This window comes from Protopterus annectens, chromosome 9.part0, assembly GCF_019279795.1.
Source record: "Protopterus annectens isolate FY-2018-M chromosome 9.part0, PAN1.0, whole genome shotgun sequence".
Lineage (NCBI taxonomy): Eukaryota > Metazoa > Chordata > Ceratodontiformes > Protopteridae > Protopterus > Protopterus annectens.
Window position 1 is genome coordinate 1,090,868,549 of NC_056743.1, and position 21,297 is coordinate 1,090,889,845.

Below are 21,297 nucleotides of genomic sequence, written 5' to 3' on the forward strand. Positions count from 1 at the left end.
CTCTGGAGAGGAAGCCTGAATGAGCAAGTCATCCAGAAAAGTAAAGATCTGTATTTCCCTCATCCTGCGAAAAGCAATCACAGAACTGAAGCATTTGGTGAAGACCCTTGGGGCAGTAGAGAGCCCAAAGGGCAAAGCAGAGAACTGAAAATGCAAGGAAGAAACAGAGAAACAAAAATTTCCTGAAGTGGGGATGAATAAGAATATGGAGATAGGCATCCTTGAGATCCAGAGAGACTAGGAAAGCCTGAGGTAGAAGAAGAAGAAACAAGGTTTGAAGGGACAGCAGTTGAAAGGAGAGAATCTTTATAAAGGTGTTGAGCTGGAAAAGATCTAGAATGGGTTTCCAGGGGCTTTCTTCTTGGGAACCAGAAACATTCTGGAATAAAACCCACCCCCCCCCCCCCTTGAGGAGCAGAAACTGCTTGGATGGTACCTTATGATAAAATTCTCTGGAGAACATCTGGAAAAAAGGATAGCTGTTCTTAAGGAGATTGAGGAATGCCCCCCAAAAAATGAGGAAGGGATTTCCAAACCATGTAATACCCCTGATGAATGATGGATAGAATCAAAGAATCCTGAGTGATCCTTTACCAATTGTGAAGGGGTAGGGAAAGATGAAGAGATAGAGGAACTTGGCTTAGGAGGGAGGGAAGAAGAAAGTTAGAACTTGGTTTGTCTGGAAAAAGAGGCTTCTGAGTTGGAGGAGTCTGAGTAGACTTAACAGGAGGAGCCCTTCTAGAACTGTCTTTACCTTTGGGGGGGAGGGCTTGATTGTCCACGTACAAAGGCAGACGTGGTAGGAAATGAGTAATTCCTTTAAAATTTGGGAAAAGGGGAAACAAAAAAAAAGAAGTTATGTACTCACCATAATGTTCCATGTGTGTTGTCCTATCTCGCTTTCATTCTTAGAAGGTCGGGTTCGGGTCCGATCCTTGGATCCGACTCAGCCTTATACAAAAGCTTGAGGTCTTCCACTAGCTCATGGCTAAAACCCATTCCCATCATGCACTAGGAGAGTCCCCAGATCTTGTTTGCCACTACACAAGATCGTGTGCTCTTCTTACTGGCTCTGGCTAAGTATTTTTTTTTTCTTTATATTTTGAAAGGATTGTTAGTTTTTTCTAATTTTGTTTATTCCATTAATAATTGCTAGAGTGAATTGGGTGTGTTTTCATTTTTTTCCCTTAGTTTTCACTGCTGTTGGCAGTCGTTTCTCCATAAGGCCTTTTTTCCCCTATCCTGGCTTTAAAATTAGTTATTAAGAGCCCGTTTTAGTTAGAGGGATTTCTTTCCACATTTTATTCTCTTCCTTTAACTCCTCAATGCTGGTTCATTTAAATTAGAGAGCTGCCTTAGCCTGTTTAACTTAGAGGGCTTGTTGGACCTCATCTAAGTTTTTTCTTGCTGTGATCAGTGTTGTTCTTATTGTTAAAAAATAAATATTTAAAAAGTAGTAGAGTATATATATATATATATATATATATATATATATATATATATATATACATATATTTATATACATATATTTATAATATTGTGCAGTTGTTAGTTGCTTTCTTTTGTTGTTGCTGACTAGTACTATGTCTTCAAAGGATTCTAAGGAAACTAAACTCTCTGGGTTTAAAAAAATGTGTCAAACGTGGTAAAAAAATATCCATTACTGACGGACATAACATTTGGGTGTACTGTCTTAGATTCACCTCCAAGAGTCCTGTGGCATCTGTCACTCTTTTAGCCACAGGGTGTTGTTAGAAAAGAAGAACAAATTGGTACTAAGGGTCCTCTTAAAAAAAACCCTTGTCTGAAGCGATCGAGGAAGGTCAGGGTTCTTCAAAGTTGGGCAAATCCCCTCCTTCAAAGTCAGACAAGTCAGGGAAAAGGTCCTCATCTTCAAGTGCTCAGTCAGAGCCATCCAAAAAATTACCAAACGTTTCAACTCTGGACCCGAAGGCTGTTGGGTCCAAGAAAACTACTACCTCAGCTCTTTCAATTTCGGTGCTGATGGAATTTCATTTGCGGAGCCAGTCCCCTGAATTGGAGCCAGTATCTCCCACTCTAAGGTCTCCATTGCTACAGTCCTCCACATCTCCTGCCCCCTTGAGTGGATCTTCCAGGAGCCTGTCCGACGATGATGTGGATCATGAGGTCCATAGGCTGTTAAGGACACCAGCGCTCACCAAACTGTTGTCGGATCCAACCCAGAGGGCTTCGGAACTGACCAAGCCGACCCTTACAGCATTGATTCTTCCTCCAATCTTATCTCAGACCTCAGAGCCAGAATGTCCAGAACTGACTGTAGTGGAGCCGTCAGAATCGAGACCTTTCACAGGATCTTCGGATCTGAATATTACTCCGACGTCCTTGGTTCTATCTGAACTTGAGGAGTCCAGGAGCCGATGCTCTCCAGTTAGGTCCAGGGAGGGGAGATGGATTGGACAGTTGTCTGATCTGAACTTGCATCTCAAGGTGTTGGGTAGGGTAAGCATGGCACCTACCTCAGCCTCGGAGCCACCCCCCTTGGTTCCAAGGATTTCCCTTGGTTCTTTGGAGCAGGAGTTTCCCTGGATAAGGGGTGGGGGGTTTTCGAGGTGATGAGGAGAGTGCTGTCTCCACAGACAGGTCCACTCTCAGGTCGGGACATTCTTCCCCCAAAGGCACCAGTATCTGTTTCTATACCATGGTATCCATAGGGACATGGAGATCCTAGGCCTCAGGATGCCCCACTGGGTGACCCCCTCTCTTCTGAAATCTCTCCAGAATACCCATCTGAGGAAGTCCCTTGGAAGAGGTTATGTAGGAGGAAGCATTTAGACTTCCCAGTGGAGTCCATCACATCAGATACAGACTTTGATAATTCTGAAGGGTCTCCATGGTCATCTTCTGAGGATGTCGCCTTTGTGGACATTCTAGAAATACTAAAAAAGAAAGGTGGCTGGAAGTCCATCAACCTTTTGGAGGATGAGTCTGTATACCTGAAGGCTTTTAGAGCTTGCCCTTCCTCCACTTGGGTGTCTCCACCTTTTGACGAACTAATGGACCTAGTTTGTTGAAAGGTGTGGGCGTCTCCAGATTCAGTGAAACATGTTCCTCAGAGGCCAAATAAGTTCATCACCTCACCAGCGGACAAGAATTTTCTAGCCAAAGGAGTTCCAGTAGATGATATGGTGGTGGCGCAGTGACAGCTACCAAGAAGAAACTCTCAGAGATGTCTTCTTCTGTCCATCCACCGAAGTCTTGTACGATGGACAGATATGGAAAGCGCATGTTTTCTTCAGCAACTTTTGTGCTTAGATTGCTGAATTACCTGACTCACTTTACTAGACTTCAGATAGATCTCCTGAAGGAGCTAGAAGATGCTCTTCTAGGTTCAAAACATCCTGGACATTCCACCCAGTCAAAGGGAACAGGCAACTCTAGAAATATAAAAGTTGCTAGACAAAAGAGTCATCCAAACAGTCCCCACAGAACAATTAGGATCTGGAACTTACTCAAGGTTCTTTTTAGTTCCAAAGAAAACAGGGGACTGGAGACCCATCCTAGATCTCAGCATATTAAACAAATCAGTGAAAAAGTCAAAGTTCTGGATGGTAACACTGCAATCAATACTCCCTTTTCTGGGACAAGATGACTGGATGTGCTTTATAGACCTCCAGGATGTGTACTAACAATTATATTTTAATTCCTTCATAGACTGACCTTTCTCCTGAAGAGACTTAAAAAGCTCAGCAGTTGCAGAACCAAAGAGATTTTTATCATCAAGAGGAGCATCCATCAAGTTGGTCTTAATATTATCAGACAAAAGCTGAAGACAAAGCCAAGAATAACACCTTAACACAGAACCAAAGGCAGCAGCTCTAGAAGAGGCATCAGCTGCTTCATAACTACATTTAATGGAATGGAAAGCAACCTTATAAGAGGACTCCAACAAAGAGAGTGCAGGAGCCTTCCTCTCAGAATCTGGAATGTATGAAATAACTTGAATAGTCTAACATAGGAGGGGTAAAACATACCTGGTCATATGGGTCTGGCAATTCACAGTTCAAAAGGCCAGAGTAGCACTGCTGTACAACTTTTAGCCTAATCTTGCCATTGTTCTACCATCCTTGTCAGAGGGAAGCAGATTAGTAGAAGGAAAAAGCTTGGAAGGCTTATCAGGAGAAACAGAAATAACAGAGGGGTCTACAGAGGGACACTTGTAAAGAAATTTACAATCATCAGGCACCTTATAAAACCTATCAGTTTTTTTAGGAGCAGGTGGCTGGGAATCAAGAGTCTGAGAAGCTGCTGAAGATGTGTCCAACAAAGCAGCAAGAGCAGGAAGAAGAGCAGAATGCTTAGGAGACTCAATTTGGAGGAGTTCATAATACCTTTTCTGAATACCAGAAATTTGGGTGCAGTCCCACTTAAAACATTCCATCATATGAGAGGTAGAATCCCCAAAGGAAATCTCCTCAAAAGGAGAGTCTGGATTAATAAACTCCTCCTCAGAACAATAATCCAATGGAGAGAGATTCTGGAGGAATAGGCCAAAGACTCTTCATCAGAGTCTAAGTCCTCATCAGAAGAGTCCTACTCTCTGGGCCTCTTAAGAGAAATAGAGAACCAAGGGGTGCAGGAACAGAGACTTCCTGAGGGGGGCTTCATAACAACAAGAGCATTAAATAACCCCTGTGTAAACCCTGACATTCATGCTGAGGATCATTAGGAGCAAGGGAAATATACTTTGGTTTCTGCTCTGCGTTAAACATCTTTGGAGATGGAGACCCCTGATGACACTGAATCAATGTGGTGGGAATCTCCTCCCTAACAAGAATCTGTGGAACAGCCCTCAGTCCCTCAAATATCAGCTGCAGTTCCCCCTGAACATCTGAAATGGATGTCTGCAGAGCCTTTGAGGATGTGCAAGAAGCCAGATTCATGCTGGCCATGGAAGTGGTCATGACAGCGAAATCTGATGGGACAAACCAGGTGATCCTCCGGGCTTTCACCAGTCTTGAGAGAGATGTCCTGGGAAGGCAGTACAGCAAGAGAATCCAACCTAATTTTTTTTGGCTTTCTTCTTAGCAGACAGCTGACCCTTGGGCTTTGACTATTCCACCATTGTGCCCTCCACCAACAACTTAACATTTGGGTTTCCAAGATAGATGTATAAGGAGGACAGATGACTACAAAGACTTTTAGAAACAAATGTCTGACAAATACGGCATGACATATGGTTGTGAGACACTGCTTGTGATGGTCCTTATGGGGAATTTGTCTCCCATACTGGCATTTTCCCTTTCTGGATGACATGCAACCATACAACAAAAATTAAAAGTCAAGATGAGAAGAAACTCCCCAATGGGTCACTTATCTGAAACAGTTTGATAACCAGCAGATGAACGATCACTCAGACTGACAATTGAAGATGGCATTCACAGTGGTGGCAAAAAAGTTTTGAGGAAGGTAAGTCCATACGTCACCTTTATGTCCTACACCATCAGCAGGGAGCATATGTGTGATGTGCAAAGTCCCTTTTACAACCTAAGGCTTTGGTATACTGGCCGGATGTCAGGCTACCCTTGGCAAGGGATCCCTAGTGTAATGAATACTGCAACCGTGATATGGAAGGACATCCACTGTTGCCTGGGACAAATGGGAGTCACCACAATGATCTTGGGTGATTATTTCGAGTCATCAGAAGTACCCTGGACATAAGTGGAAAGGGTGAAAAAGCATACAGTAATATTCCTGTCCAAGGAAAGGAAAAGGCACCTAATATTTCAGGCCTTCCTATATGGAGTCCTGGAACAAAAGTTTACCAGTTGATTGTTTAGAGAGGAGGCAAAAAAGTCTACCTCAGAAATTCCCCCCACAGATGGCTTAAATCTTGGAAGACCCCCAATTGAGTTTCCATTTGTGAGAGTCTGCTCTGGTTCTGCTCAACTTGTCTGTCATACAATTTTGCTCTGTTGGAATTTAAGATGCCTGTAGAGTGAGAATGTGTTGTGCTAACATGGCTATTCTGCACAGTCTCTTTAACACGAAGATTAACTGCTGAAAAAAACACCAAATTGGGTTAGCTATATAAAATGAGCTCTTTTGTTCCTTTATTACAACTGGAACTTCATCAGACAGCTTACTCAGTACAAAATAGTGGTTTAAATGACAATACGTAACATAACCAATCACAGTCTCTCAACAATTAAGCCCATTCATAAACTCATTATCCGCATACTTAAAAAAAAAAAAAAAAAACAATAAAAGGATTAAAGATCCATTGCTATAAATAAAAATGCTGGCAGTCCTATGTTAAAATATATGCACATACATAATATTGTAATGCAAAAACATTAAAGTTGGTAAGAACATTAAAAGTGTTGAAAACATAAAACACATTGATAAACATTGACCCCCAAGGAACCAGCTGAACTTAAAAAGGCATTTAACAATACTAACAAAAGTAAATGCTACTGAATAAAAACAAGAATGAAGATGTTAAAATGAATAATAATGCTCATTAAAAACCTACAAAACTGTTCAATTACCTAATAACATTTCTTATATTTTGTCAGCTCTCAGTGCCAAAACACTAATTGATACTACCAACATATTTATTTATTTCAATGTATCTTTAATCCTTTTGCCAAGATTTTTTAAAAAGGTATGTGGATAACGAGTTTATCAATGGGCTTAATTGTTATGACACTATGACTGGTTATGCATTGTCATTTAAACTACTGGTTCCTATTGAGTAAGCTATTTGATGAACTTCCAATTGTAATAAAAGAACAAAAGTGCTCATCTTATTTTGCTGACTCGATCTGGCGTTTTTTTTTCCAGCAGTTAATCTTTGTGTTAAAGTGGTTATCCTTGGTTTTTGTCTCTTGTTTACTAGTTTGCATAGGTGGTAAAATCTGGCTCTCCCTTGCTTATTTTTTACATCACTGTGGTATTGTCTGTAAACATTTGAATAGGTCCTGGAGACTACAGATGATTCAGAGAATTGAAAAGATTTATCAGAGCTAGCATCATTTTTACATTTCTGTGGTTTGGTCTATTCTTTTTGTCCCATAAATGCTACACTTTTATGCCCACTGACACTACACCCCAAACAAGTCTGAGGCGTCTGTTGTGACTGACTGCTTTGCAGCAGGAAGGGAGAATGGGAGACCTTAATTCTAAGATATTTCATATATCCACCATTTGATTTCCTGTTTTAAAAATCCTAGAACTGAAAGTTGAAAAGACAATGGGTGCTGACATTATTTTTATCTTCAACATGTAGAGTCTTGCAAGCGGTATCATGAGAATCATGGATGCTGTGATGCCCAGAATCCTGAGAAAATCCCTTGTGTGAATGAACTCTGAGACGAAGTCCCCCAGACCAGATCTAAATATAGATCTATTTTTTTTTCCTGTGGAAGAAAAGATCTTTGAACTGACGTATCTTAAACTCACTCCAGGAACACTATCCTGGTAAATAAGGAGCCCCAAAAGACCTTTGAATGTTCTCTTGGAATCCTAGCCCATGTAGAACATCTCTGTCCCAAAAGATATACTCCTGACACTTTGAAAAAGACTATGGAAAGATAAGCAGTTCATTTAAATATGGAAAAAATGTGGATACCCTGCAACCTACACAAGGCTATCACAGGTGCTATACACTTTCTGAACTCTCTATGAGCAGCATACAGTTGAAAGGGTAAGACAGTAAACAGATAATGTGATCCACACAAAACTTCAAAAACACCTGGAATCTGGATGAATAACAATGTGATAATATATGTTTTAAATTTAGAGTTAGTGGAAAACTCAAACGGGAAGGAAGGGATATCAGGTTGTGAAGTGAAAGCATTTTGAACTTAAGCACTAACACAATCTGGTTCAGGAAAGAAAGATGTAGAACTGGTTTCTTTCTTTGGTGTTAAAAATATTCTTGAGTAAACATCTTCCCCTAACTGGAGTAGAGAAACAGCTTCTATTAACTCTCAAGAAAGCATATGGTGTAATATAGGAGTAATGAGAAGAGTCTTCTCTGGTGGATGAAGAATAATCCATTGGAAAGGAGGAAGTTTCTCCCACTGCCATCTGTAGCCTAGATGAACCACATTCAGGAACCATCTGTTGCCAAAGGGAGAAACAGAGATTCAGACTTTCTGGAAGGATTAAAGGACTGTCAGGGTGGGGGACAAGGTGCTTCATATACTCATTCTGGCTTATTTGACAATCCATTGTCTTGGGGGGGGTGCTTTCTTTTGGAACCTCCCTGACATTGTGTTTTAAGCATGTGCTTACCAGCATTCTGAGAGACTTTTTTTTGCCAAAGTCAGATGACAAAGCAGAAAATCCCTTGGGAAAACCTAGAGAACTGGGGATAAAAAAATCTCAGAGATTCTGAGAAGCAGTTTTCCTCATCACATTTTTTCGATAACCTCTGTAGCAGAAGGTCCATCAACTATATCTCTAACAGAGAAGAATGTTCTGCTATAAAGGTAAATGTCATGGGGAGAAAAACACAATGGACGGAATATGCAAAACAGTTTGCATCAGTGGTGTCAGCATCAACACTGATCCAGCATTCAAGCTCAAGGATGCCAACCCCTGTTGCCAAAGACTGAAGCCTGTTAAGGCTGATACCAATTTTGAGCAAGTCAACATCAAACCCAGCTTTGACTATTTGATCTTTGAAAATGGGACCATCACTTACAATGAATCTCAGTCCAAAGTTAGGAGACACACACATGAAGGTTAGAAAGCAGACCCTTTCCAATCTGGCATTGATACTGACAAAATCAACATCTAGAAAAAAAAGTCCAAAAATGAAGGATCCCACTCAAGAACTACCTTGTAACAGCTCATAGGCTATGAGCATACATACACAGGCAGATACTGCAAATAAATGCACCTTAATAGACAAATAGCTCAAGCCAGTGCTTTGCAACAAGTGCAGTATGAAAAATCTAAAAAAACACTGGAACAGACACTGGACCTACTGCTTTAGTTTTTAAACCAAAAGGAAAACCTAATTAATCTGGATACATTTGATTTTTCTTGTGACCGTAAATTGCAGCTACCAACATCTGTGTTAGAAGGGTAGACTACTACTCTCTTGGTCATCACAGAACTGAGGTCAACATCTGCTTTATCCTCCATTTAGCTTTAGAAGCAGAGACTTTTGAAGAAAATATACACAGCAGGCACTGATTTCAACTTACCAAAAAAAGGGGTACTGCTCAGCAATTTCTGACCACAGGGAACCCAAATCAAATAAGAGGAAATCAGTGATTCAGATGAGTGACAGAGATCCACTCTACATGTCCAAAGTTACCACTAATGCATTTTAAATTGAGAAGGAGTAGTGTCTGCAGTGTCACCATCTGGAATTTTTTGTTCTTTATTTTTATTTTATTTACTTTCCATTTGTTTACTTGATTAGTCCGACTGGACACAAGATGACAGTTTTCAGTGGAGGCCCAGGGAGAAAAGCTCCAAATACAATGTAAAAAAGTATAATAAAAAATAATAAAAATAATAAAAGAATTACATAAACACAGCTATTTTGTACAAAGAGCATAGAACATATAAAAGGAGTAAAAATCTGAGTTTTACAATTGATGCCACATACAATGGTTAGAATACTGAGAAACAATTAAACAAGATATTATACAACAAATACAGACTTGCTTGAACATAAATTCAAAACGAGGTTTCCGTAGACAAACAGGGTCATAAATTTGAAATCATAACTATAAAGGTGGCCTAAACACCTGGTTCACAGTACTATGCACTAAGTGAAACTACACAGTAAATCTGTGATCTAGGGATGTTGAAAGTCAGGAAAAGGTGAAATTAGTCTGATTCTGTACAGGAACATATCCAAGTTTTGAATAGGAGATCTTTTAGTAGGGATTTGAAAGTATGTTTACTATTTAGACATCCAATGTCAGGGAGTAGAGAGTTCCAGGCCTTAGCAACTGCATAGGAATAAAGAGATTGGCCTGACCTATATAAGCAATTGGTAACAGTCAGTTGGGCGGTATTGGAAGATCTTAGTTAACACACAGTATTATGATGGTGAGCAGACCAGAGAGGGCAGCTCTTTTATTTGGTTGGTATAGGCAGTTGATGGGCCAGGAGAAGTTGATTGTATTTTAGTAGGTTAGGGAGTTCTAACCATCCTAGTTGTCTTAGGGAGAGGCAGTGATGAGAATGAAACTTAGCATTGGTTGCAAATTTTGAGATTTTATTGTAGTAGGCAGAACTGGGGAAGTGTATAGTAAGGTGGAGAGTACGAGAGATAGTGATTCGGGATTCTTGTGTGAGGAAGCTCTTGCAGCAGTAGAGTTTTTTATGAACTTTGGCAATTATTAGTACTATGTTTGTTAAATTTTAGGTTTTGGTCAATAGTTACGCCTAGTAGCTTGGCTTGGGTTACTGGTGTGATAAGGGTATTGTTGGAGGATGTTATTGAGAATGGCTAGGTAGGGTTGAGAGTTCTGGATGGGTGGAAGATCATGAGTTGGGTCTTAGATGGGTTTAGTATGAGTTGGGAAGAATTTAGCCATTTTTCTATAGTAGTGAAGGTTTCCTGGGTTCTATCTTGGAGTAATTGTACAGAGGGGGCTGAGCAAATAAGGGTGGTGTCATCAGCATAGTGCACTATATTAGTTTGTTGGGCAGCTGAGGGAAGGTTATTGGTAAAGATGGAAAATAGTAATGGACCAAGAATGGATCCTTGCGGAACACCTTGTCTCACTGGGAGGAGAGAGGAGAGAAAGTTATGCCATTTTAACAGCTTGTTGCCAGAGGGACAGATAATTTTTAAACCACAGTAGAGAGTAGTTATCCAGACTGAACTCAGAGACAGTCGATAGTAATTTGCAGTAGGATACTGTGTCCAATGCCTTTGACAGGTCTAGGAAGACAACAGATACTAAGTTACCAAGATTTCTTTGTTTGTTGACGTGGTCAGTAAAGGATATAAGGGCAGATGTGGTACTATGGTTTGGCCGAAATCCATGTTGGGAATTTGCTAGCAAGTTATATTGAAGAAGATGATTCAGTAGTTGGGTGTGTACACATTTTTCTAACATTTTGGACAAGGGAAGACAGTATAGCTATGGGACGATAATTACTAAGTTCTTTTGAGAATCCACCTTTGTGTAGGGGGACTATGTAAGAAATTTTCCAGAGAGAGGGAACAGTGTGTTCAGCTACAGATCTATTGATGAATAAGGAAATAGGGTAGGTGATGGCAGAGGTGGCAATCCTGAGGTAATCAGTGAGGAGTTTATCAGCAGCGAGAATGGTGGGTTTCAATTTGGTAAGGTGTTTATAAATTAGGACAGTTGGAACTGGTTTGAGAGAGAATTGGGTGTTGGTCTTACGGTGACAGTTTTGTATTCTGGGGGTATTTGCAGTAGTAGTAGTGGGGAAATTGTTGAATAACTTTTGGATGGAGGAGGTGAAATAGTCATTAAACTGGGTGGCAATATCATTGTTATCACCCTCAGTGTTAGGGTTTGGGGAGGTGATTTTGCCTGGGTGGAGAATGTGGTTGATTGCAGACCAAATTTTTGTTCTGATAAACATGTTCAAGATCGAGAGATCAAAAATTTATTTTTTTATCCCTGCTCTCTCTTCCTGCAACCAACTAATCCATTAATTTTGGGCCTAGAACCTCTGGGTGAAGTGAGAGCCCTATGGGGACTCCCATGCCAAAGCAAATGGGACAATCAGCTCATCTGATCCATGCTACAAGTAGGAAAATATTGAGTGGAAAAACCTTCTCTTCTGAGGCAGAGCATCCTTCCCCTACGGAAGCAGCAGTAGTTCTTCTGAACTCTGAAATATGCTGACTTCTAAGGGGAACTGTGCCTCCATTTGCTAAGTTCTCTTCAGCTTAGTGTGCAACTTCTACACAGCAATGAATGCTCATTAGGGTTCAGTTGCATAGAGCGAACATCTAGTTCTCCCATTATGTGTCACCCATTTAGCAAGCTTAAGCTGCTTTCAGGTTGGGTGGGCCAGCAATGGCCAATCACTTCAATCCTCTCCCAGTATCTTCTCCACTTATCTTTTATTGAACTAAAAAGAATACTGAATAAAATATATTTCTTTGTTCTGGCAAAGGTACTAGTTGTGCTGCATGAAAGTTTGGTAGCCGCTGAATTAAAAGATATAGCCAAGAGAATCTGATTACTGGAATATTTGTAACAAGCTGCTGAATTGGAACTGTAGTACGTTTATGATATAACCTGCTGATATTACCTCTCGGGTCCATCTGTTTTATGTAATCTGCAGCAAGTAGGTATCCTACTAGTTGCGGGATAGCTAGGTATTTGAATAACAGCACATGGCTAAAACATAACTTAATCAAATGAGACAATTACATTCAGGGTCTGTCTGTAGGAGCAGCACTCTCAGAGCTGATGAGATTAAGTTTAAGGAATGTATGCTGCAAAGACTTCTATGTGCATATGTATGTGTGTGTGTGTGTGTGTGTGTGTGTGTGTGTGTGTATGTGTGTGTGTGTGTGTGTGTGTGTGCGCGCGCGTGAGTGTGTGGGGGAGGTGGGAGGCTTGCTCTAAAGAGGGGGAAAATGGATTTCATTTTAAAAAGTGCTGTATGCATCTTACTTTCAATAAACTCACTTTTCAGGGAACTGACTCTCCAAACTGACACAGAATACAAGCCAGCAAGTTATAAGTGGTAAAATCTTCCTCCTAGGCAATTACAGTTGATGGAGGATGACCTTCACTGAGCACAACTAATCTAGCCTACTGGGCAGTTCTTTGCTGTTGTTCTAATGGCATCTAGACTTCATTAGTTAATGCCTGTCTCATCTGTATTATAGTATGTTTAGTCTAGAAATAAAAAAAAGGATCTGACTGGAAAACTTACTGCAGCATATGGAAAAAAGTGGGTGGTCTATTTGTTTTCCATTTTCCATCTATTTGCCCATCTGTTTCAGATCTTCTACTACTTTTAGGGAGATGGGGCTCTTAAAATATTTGCTCTGAAGGCTTACCTAGTGCTAAACCTTAGTAATGCTAGGGAAAGGTTTTGAGATATACATTTCTTCCTTACAACAGTATCAGCTGCAACAACTCTGAAATCGGCAATTACTAAATCATACTCACATTTACTCGTGCACCAACCTTGAATTTAAATATCTTTTTTTCCACAAAAACATCAATGCCCAAAAACAGATCACAAACCTACTTCAAAATATCTCTCTGGTACCATGCAAGTCTGTTAGTTAATAAACCTTATGCCTAGGGAAGCAGAAATTTACATCCTATAATCAAACCTAGACTGAATATTATTATTTTTGTTGTTGGTAAAGCATAATGAGATACTGCCTTTGCATAACACAAGGGTTAGCTACAAGGTATTTATTTAGCTATTTAAGTTTCTCTTAATTACTGTAGAATATAGCACAAACGTACTCACAATTTCAGTATTTATAAGAGGGAATCTCTCCAATGACTTGAATGTTAGGATTGCCTATCTTGCAATCTCAATTCCAGCCACATTTTTACCTCATTTATTCCTGAGCTCAAGGTTTCCCCGAGAATTGTCCAATCTGCTACTTTTGTCAACAGGTGTCGACCAAAGCTGCTACTTTCATATATCTATATCAATATCAATATATATATATCAATATATATATATATATATATATATATATATATATATACATATACATATATATATATATATATATATATATATATATATTTGGGTAACCACTTGAAACAATTTTTTCCTCTCATCAAACATCTTAGGCATCTCGGCTCCAGAAGGACAAAACCAAACTTCAGTGTCTGGTTGAGAATTTAAAATTTCAATTTTAACATCTTTAGGGAAATTTTGAGGACATAACCAAGCAACTCTTTTCATGACTGACCCAGGAGCAGCAGCCCTGAATATAACATCAGAATCATCATAAGAACACATTAAGTTATGTTTAATTACATGATAAGCAGAAACAAGACAGATATTCAAATAATTTTGCATCAGAAGAGAGAAGGTTACTGGTTAGCTTTTTCATATTAATAAAAAGACAAAAGTAAAATTTTTAACATGTGACCTTGGTATTTTAAAATCTATTAAAGTTATAGAAGAATAAACATTCCCAAATTTGTCAATGACTTTCCCATCTTTTGGATGCAGACCTTTAATGAGAACAGCAATAATCATACAGAATATTATATTCATAAGGTAGCAGAAGGGCTTCTAAGAACTAAGACAACATGGGAATGGAGAAAGGAGATTCTGTTGATAGGGATCACTGCAATTAGGGATACAGACAATAAGTACAAGGGGGGCGGGAATGTATTGGAGAATACCGGCAAATGAACCAAGGTACTGGAAGCAAATACCTAGAGAAGGAAAGGTAACAGAGTATGAAGATGCCAAGAACTTATTTGGATTGCAGGATAAATATTGCCTTCCACATCAAGGACTGATATCAGAGTATAGGCAAAGAGAAAGAAATGGGGGGCGGGGGCTAAACAAAAGTCCAGCACTGGTAGAATTTTTTAGTAGAATCTAGAACTGAAGCTGCCTTTAAGAAAGGAATAAACAGTACAACATATAAAATATTGCATGATGATTACAAGAATCATTTAGAGGCAGTTAGGAAGGACTGGGAAGATAGATTAGATAAGCAATTCACAAAGAAACAATGGGGGATACGTGTATGTCACCCAACTATGCAATAAAATCTAGAAGATTTCAGATCTTTGCCTGGAAGTGCTTACATAGGTATTTTTACACCCCAAGCAGACTTCAAAGAATTTTTCCTCAGCTGGGCGGAAAGAGACAACTGGGAACATATTTTCTAGGAGTGTAATGAGTTGGTAGACTTTAAAGATTCCCTGCAGACTGCTCTTTCAGATGAAGTGAAAGAGGAATGATTTTTCTGAGCTGTGATACAAACTCAGAATTGCCTAGACATAATAATTCCTTGTGGAGTCCAAATACGATGGCCACCAAAAAAGGAATTACTAGAAAATGGAAATCAAAGTCTAAACCAACTTTACTAGAAGTAGTGAAGATAGTAACAGAGTTGAAACAACTGGAACTGGGCTCTTTAGAAAAGGGTAGGAGCAAATTACATAGCAAAAATTGAAACTGGGATCAACACATGCAGAAGAGAAGCAAAGTTTAAAAAAAGGCAGGATGTGAATGAGATATATAATGGTAGACTAACAATGATTGGATATGTTAAAAGTGATGCATAATGTTTGCAGCTACAGTTGTGTTGCACGTTTTGGAATGTATAATGTTTGCAACTGAGATTGTGTCGTTATGGTTTATTGTCATTTATATATTGGTAATATGTCATACATGATAATTTAATAAAGATGTTTCTTGTTAACAAACAACATTCCAATCTTTGTCAGAGGGAAATGGATTAGCATTAGCCATTTGTCTAGCAGAAGTAGTTTTGGATAAAGAAATCACAACAGCATCTTCTTTACTGTTTTAAAACTTTTTTATGAGTTTGATGTACCTTACATAACTTACCAAATCTCCTAATGGCAGGAGGATGACTGTGAGGTAAACAACAAGCTATCTGGAAAACATTATCCAACACAGATCAAACAAGAAGGTTGAGGAATTTCTAGATGTAACAAATCATAATGCATTTGCCGGGCAATAGGCATATGATTCTGCTTCCACTGAAAATTTTCCTTCATTTTAGTCAAAGTTTCAGAAAAAATAAGTGTCTTCTGGAGGGAAATCTGAAGTCTCACTTCCTCAGAATCAGAGTCTTCAACTTGAAAAAAAGAGTTCTGAAGCACACTTTCCCTCCAAAACCTGTTCTTCTGACGGAAAATCAGAAATCGGTGTCAGAAAGAAAAAGGATTATTTTTCTTTTCTTATCAGAAGAGGAAACAAGCATATAGAAGATACACATAAATTCTCTGGCAAATCCCTGCAATTTTTCGCTCTCTATAGAAATACAGGCAGTAGGAATGATATGTTTTTACTTTTTGTTTTCCTTTCCTGGGAGAATCCCTGCAAAGAGGTTAGCTGAAAGCAGATAAACTCCCACTAAGTTGTACACATATCCACCCCTTCCCCCAAGACTAGCACTCATGCATTCATTAAGGTAAAATCCCCTGTCACAGTAAAAGTCATACGTTTCCTATCCAAAAACATACATTTACAAAAAAAACGTAAGTCAGTGGAAGTTTTTCCCCAGCAGGGAACTTATCTACCCAGCTTTAAAAGATGGCCTGCCAATCATCAGCTCCATGAAGTCACAGGAGGATGGCATATTGGTAGCAAGAAAGCTCTGATATTTTGATGCTCAAACTGCCTTTTGTATGGGGCTCTGCTAGAGATCCTGGCAGTTGGAGCACGTGGCAGGTACCCTTAAGCTTTGAAAAACTGGCTGGTTGGTCATATCCTTCACAAGATATAGCCCAAACAGCGTAGGCTACTGCAACAGTAATCTAATTTTGAACATCAGCTTCTAATAAATTAGCTAATTTTGTGAGATGTTCTATACTTGTATCACTATGAGTTCAATATAATTTGGGGTGCTTTCCTGGGTAATATAAAATGTATTTGAAAGCTTAGATGTTTAAGCCTGTGTATCAGCATGCTATACAATGTACTTCATAATCTCATTGAAATTAAGAAAAACAAGATTTTTCCAGAGATGTGGCATATAAGCTCTGTAATTTTCAAAACACTTTCTTGTCATATGTTAGGCAACTTAAAACTCTGACAATGTCTTACTGACAGAGAGTCTCCTGAAAAAAAAAACAGCAATGCAGGAAGTGGTTGATGGATAATGCACAGGAACTGTGCAAAAGAAGCATATTTTTTATTACCATTAAATAACATTCTATATATTATGGTTGTCTCAGATGAATATGATTTTGAGGAAGCTGAAGAAACAGCACTACTACTGGTTGTACAGGATAAAAAAGTGAAGCTAATTAAAAATGTAATGTTTCCTCAAAATGCTGTTCCAAATTGCATCACAAAACACAGAACGGAACATATTCATTCTTACTTCCTCAGAAATCTGCAACCTAGGTTTTAAACCCAATCTAATTTATCCACAGCTCAACCTAAATGCTTTTGGCCAAAAAGGGGTTTAAATCAATGTTATTGCCAAACTAACCTTGCTTCTTCTGTATACAGTCACCATGTAAGCAGTAGGGTACCCTAACCAGAGGAAAAGATAAATCGGTGATGGCCGCAATGCCAAAGTGCCAGACCACTGAATTTGCCATATTACATAAATAAAGTGTGACCCCATATGTTTTTCAGGCTATGCACATGCTGGTTGGCTCACAAACTTCAGATGTCTCTTTCTTACCACTCAAACTTAAATATCCATTCCACAATGTGTTTAAAAGTAATGTATTTTGGATAGAAATCAGGGGACACTCTGAAAGCATCTTCTGTAATGTACACAGCTAGAGAATGAACAACAAATGACCTGGTTTTAAAGTTGGGTGACAGGCAGTTTATTTACAATGGTGGATTTTAAGAGAGTAGTACACAAATGGGCATGTTTAAATGTGGTCTCAGTACACAATGTCAGTATACTTTAGATACTAAATACATTATACTAAGCATTAATAACCAAAATAATAATTTTAGCATTAATGGTGATAATAACACCATGATTACCTGTAAAAGTAATTTTGACTTTGGTACTCCTTGTGTAGTGTAGGCAGCTCTTTGTTCTTCTTGTCCAGCATTTTACATATTTAAAACTGCAAATGTTTTAAAGAAACCTATATGCAAACACTATTATACTATTAAAAAAATGTAAACAGCACATTAGCAAAACATAGAAACTTATGCCCTAATTTAAATAACATTTTTATTTTGGAAAAAGGGGGATACTAACATGAGAAGTGGTAACTTTGAGACCTATTTTATTATGCCATGAATTGTTATGAAAGTTGTGTTTGAATGCAGACAAACATCCTGGTTTAAATTAAAACTTTTAATTAATTCTGTATTGAAAATGAAATTCAAAATGATCTGTATCCCTGAAAAACATGTTCATAACTTGGTTACTTTAATTTTGATTTTTAATAGTCACATTACTGAAGTCATGTTAATACTATTAATTATTTAAATACACTTGTTTTACTGTATGACTGTATTCTGATGAAGTCTGATTTCGGGTCTATGTCAGAACAACGAAAATGCAAACTCTTGAATTCTCACATGAGCGAATAATCAGAAACTTGAAATTGGTATTGTGGGGGGCTGCGCCCCCCACACCACCAACTAAATATATATTCCTACTCCGAGATCACACTACAGTGAGGAAAGGGCAAATATTCCAATCTTCACTGTACTGTGATCCCAAAATACCAATTTCGAGTTTCTGATTATTCGCTCATGTGAGCATTCGAGAGTTTGCGTTTTTGTCGTTCTGAAGTAGACCCTGATTTTCATGGTAGAGGAAAGAGCTTAAGTTACTAAAAAGTACTCTTGTTTAAGACACTTATGACTGTGCTTTTTATGTTGCCTTATTAAAACTGTAAAATGTGGCTGATACTGTTAATAGACAAATTAACACTGACAGTGATAATCGGGGGAAACCATTATCTCAGCAAAATACCCAGAAGCATCAAGGAAACCTACATGATCATTAGAGGCAAGAAAAACTGAATATGTACCAATGGCATGAAACTTTCATCACAGCTGTAAATCATGAAAAAGTAAAGGCTTGAGCCAGGTCCTAAGCAATAGTGAGACAATTTCTACTGAACTTTAAGACTACTGATATGTTTGGTTTGTTTTTTTGGCTTTTCCCGGTTAGGGGTCGCCACAGCGGAACTTCGGTCCGCTAATGATTGGCAGTAGATTTTTATGGTGCCGAGTTGCCAGCCCGATGCCCAACCTTCAGCAAAGGCACACCCATTCACGAATGTCTTTCAGAGGCCACTCGACCATGGGGAGGACATGCAGACTCCACACAGAAGGCGCTCCAGCTGAGAATCGAACAGGAGAACCTCTTGCTGTGCGGCAACAACGCTACCGCCGCACCACCGCGGCATGACTACTGATATATTACTACCAAATTATTGCAGTGTTTCCTCTAGGTCAATGAATATGGCAAGGTCACTGTAGTTGCTCACACGAGAACATTATAGTCAAATGGTGCCTGACCTTGTACTTCTTTGCTGAGTGCAGGTGGTCTGTGTTTATTCTTGAACCTGGGATATTACCTTCAATATGGCACATATTCTCCAGTAACTTAACTCTCAGAATAACTGAAATGACATTTTACAAGTTTTACTTTTGAATTGAGCAGGATAAATACATTCCTGTATTAAAAAAATTTAGATACAACTCTAAATCTTTCATTTATTCTTAGACACACCAACTTAACCCACTGTAGATTCTGTCCTATCATACACTTACTTACAGGCAAGTTGATGTATAATCAATTTACCCATTACACATCACAGGAGAAGAAATTAAATATTGTGGGAAGAAATAGGCAGGGAATTGTTATGGGTAGGCTTGTAATAGCCCTAGGGCCGATAGCCTAGTACCAACCTATGAACCTATGTTGTCAGAGAGTCACCCCAGCCAAGAAATGGAGAACAAAGAGAAGTGTCACTGTGGTCTGAAAATAAAATAAAAATGGGTGCCTTCTGCAACAATGACATATCTTCATGTGTGTATAAAGAGCATGCCAATACAAAAGCTGCGCCATTGCTAATATGCAACTTTGAAATTGCTAGTGAAAAAGAAGAAACACCAGTGACCTCTACTACTGAAAACCCTAATGAACTCACCTAGGGGTGGCAGTGTTTCTTCTAGTGTTTTTATGTCTAAATCTTATTGTATAAGGTAAAAAATACATTAACAAAGATGAACTTCGGTCTGTAATTTCTGCAATTTATGCAAAGCATAACACACTACAATATAAGCATCAATCTGTTTAAGAATGAAGGAGAAGAGCATTTACCACTGCACCCCCCCCCCCCCATGATTAGGGTTTCGTCAGTGCTTTAATGTACTACAGGAACAGTCAAAAATGGACTGAGAAAAAACAAGCAAGGTGTAGGAATCATCCACAATGTTTTTGGCTCTGATGTGTAGTAATGTGTAAGCAAAAATATTAGGCATCAATAAATGCCAAATGCAGGAAGCAAGTGAATGACAGCACACGTGCAAATGGGCATTGTGTCATCATACACTGTGGTACAGTGGAATATTAGGGCATAAAATTAGAAACTATCTCTCTACCAGCAACAGTACAATGACCCTGCTCTCTCCCTCGTACCCAACCCTGTTCCCTTCAGGGGCAATATGTGGGAGAAACAATTGGGACCAAGCAGCCAGGCGGGGGTAAAGGCACTATCAGTGTCCAATACACTTTGTTAACACAAATTCCACCACTGTCTAGAACATACAACAACACTTTGCAGAAACCTTACACTAGCACTGGAAGCAGAATGAATGACATGCAATGCTATGCAATATAATCAGAAACATTCACTTAACTTAGCACTGTGTAATCTTTATAATATTTACTCCTGAGCACTTAGTAATTTGAATAAAATGCATATTAGCACAGTTAGTATACTGAGCAACAGTCAAAAATACTTAGATTCAAATATCATAGCACTGTTGTATGTACTTAATGCTAGACCTTCCAGCACCAAGCATAAATCTCATTAGGAAACACTCTTAAACTGGTAAATATACTGAGTCGCAGACAGTGGCCCAACAACTGAGTGATATAATTCTGCAGTAACATAAATGGGATGTCTAAGTGCAGCACATGAATTCAATACAATCCATAGACACAAGCACTGTTTAGTACACTAATTAAGAGTAGCAGACTCACTGAGAGTTACGGTCCCAACAACCATGTATTAATCTCAGCAGACTAAAATAATGGTCAGCTGAATCAACTGTAACTACAGATTTCAGTGTTGCACACTAACCCCACAAATTATTATAATTCCCAGCATCAAAATGACATAATTATGCAACATATAGCAAATGAAATCAAACTCACATACTCTATCATTGTGTAGTAATTTCAATTCCAGTTGCAGACTTTAGTAGTACTTGTAGTGGGGAGTAGCAGACTTCATTTGTGCATAATACAGGAAAGTTAAATAACCAGCAACATACCTATGCAAGTGCCAATAAACCTTACCGAGTCACAGCTGTTTTCTTCAGAAGGTTGTTTCCGCTGAGATGCCACTGGAACTGGTTGACTAATCACTACTTCTTGTGTTTGGTCTCGAAGTACTTGCTGTGACACATCAACACAAGCTTCCAAGGCAACTT

General features: G+C 38.9%; 1 protein-coding gene across 3 annotated transcripts in view; it reads right to left on the reverse strand.

Annotated features, from left to right (window-relative positions):
- CALCOCO1 (calcium binding and coiled-coil domain 1) overlaps positions 1-21,297 on the reverse strand; it is a 1,510,704-nt gene that overhangs the window by 410,242 nt on the left and 1,079,165 nt on the right. For all 3 annotated transcript variants that reach the window (XM_044083933.1, XM_044083936.1, XM_044083935.1), the window contains exon 13: positions 21,164-21,297. This exon is cut by the window's right edge and continues 96 nt beyond it. In XM_044083933.1, coding sequence (XP_043939868.1) covers positions 21,164-21,297 — 134 coding nt within the window. The remainder of the gene's footprint in view (positions 1-21,163) is intronic.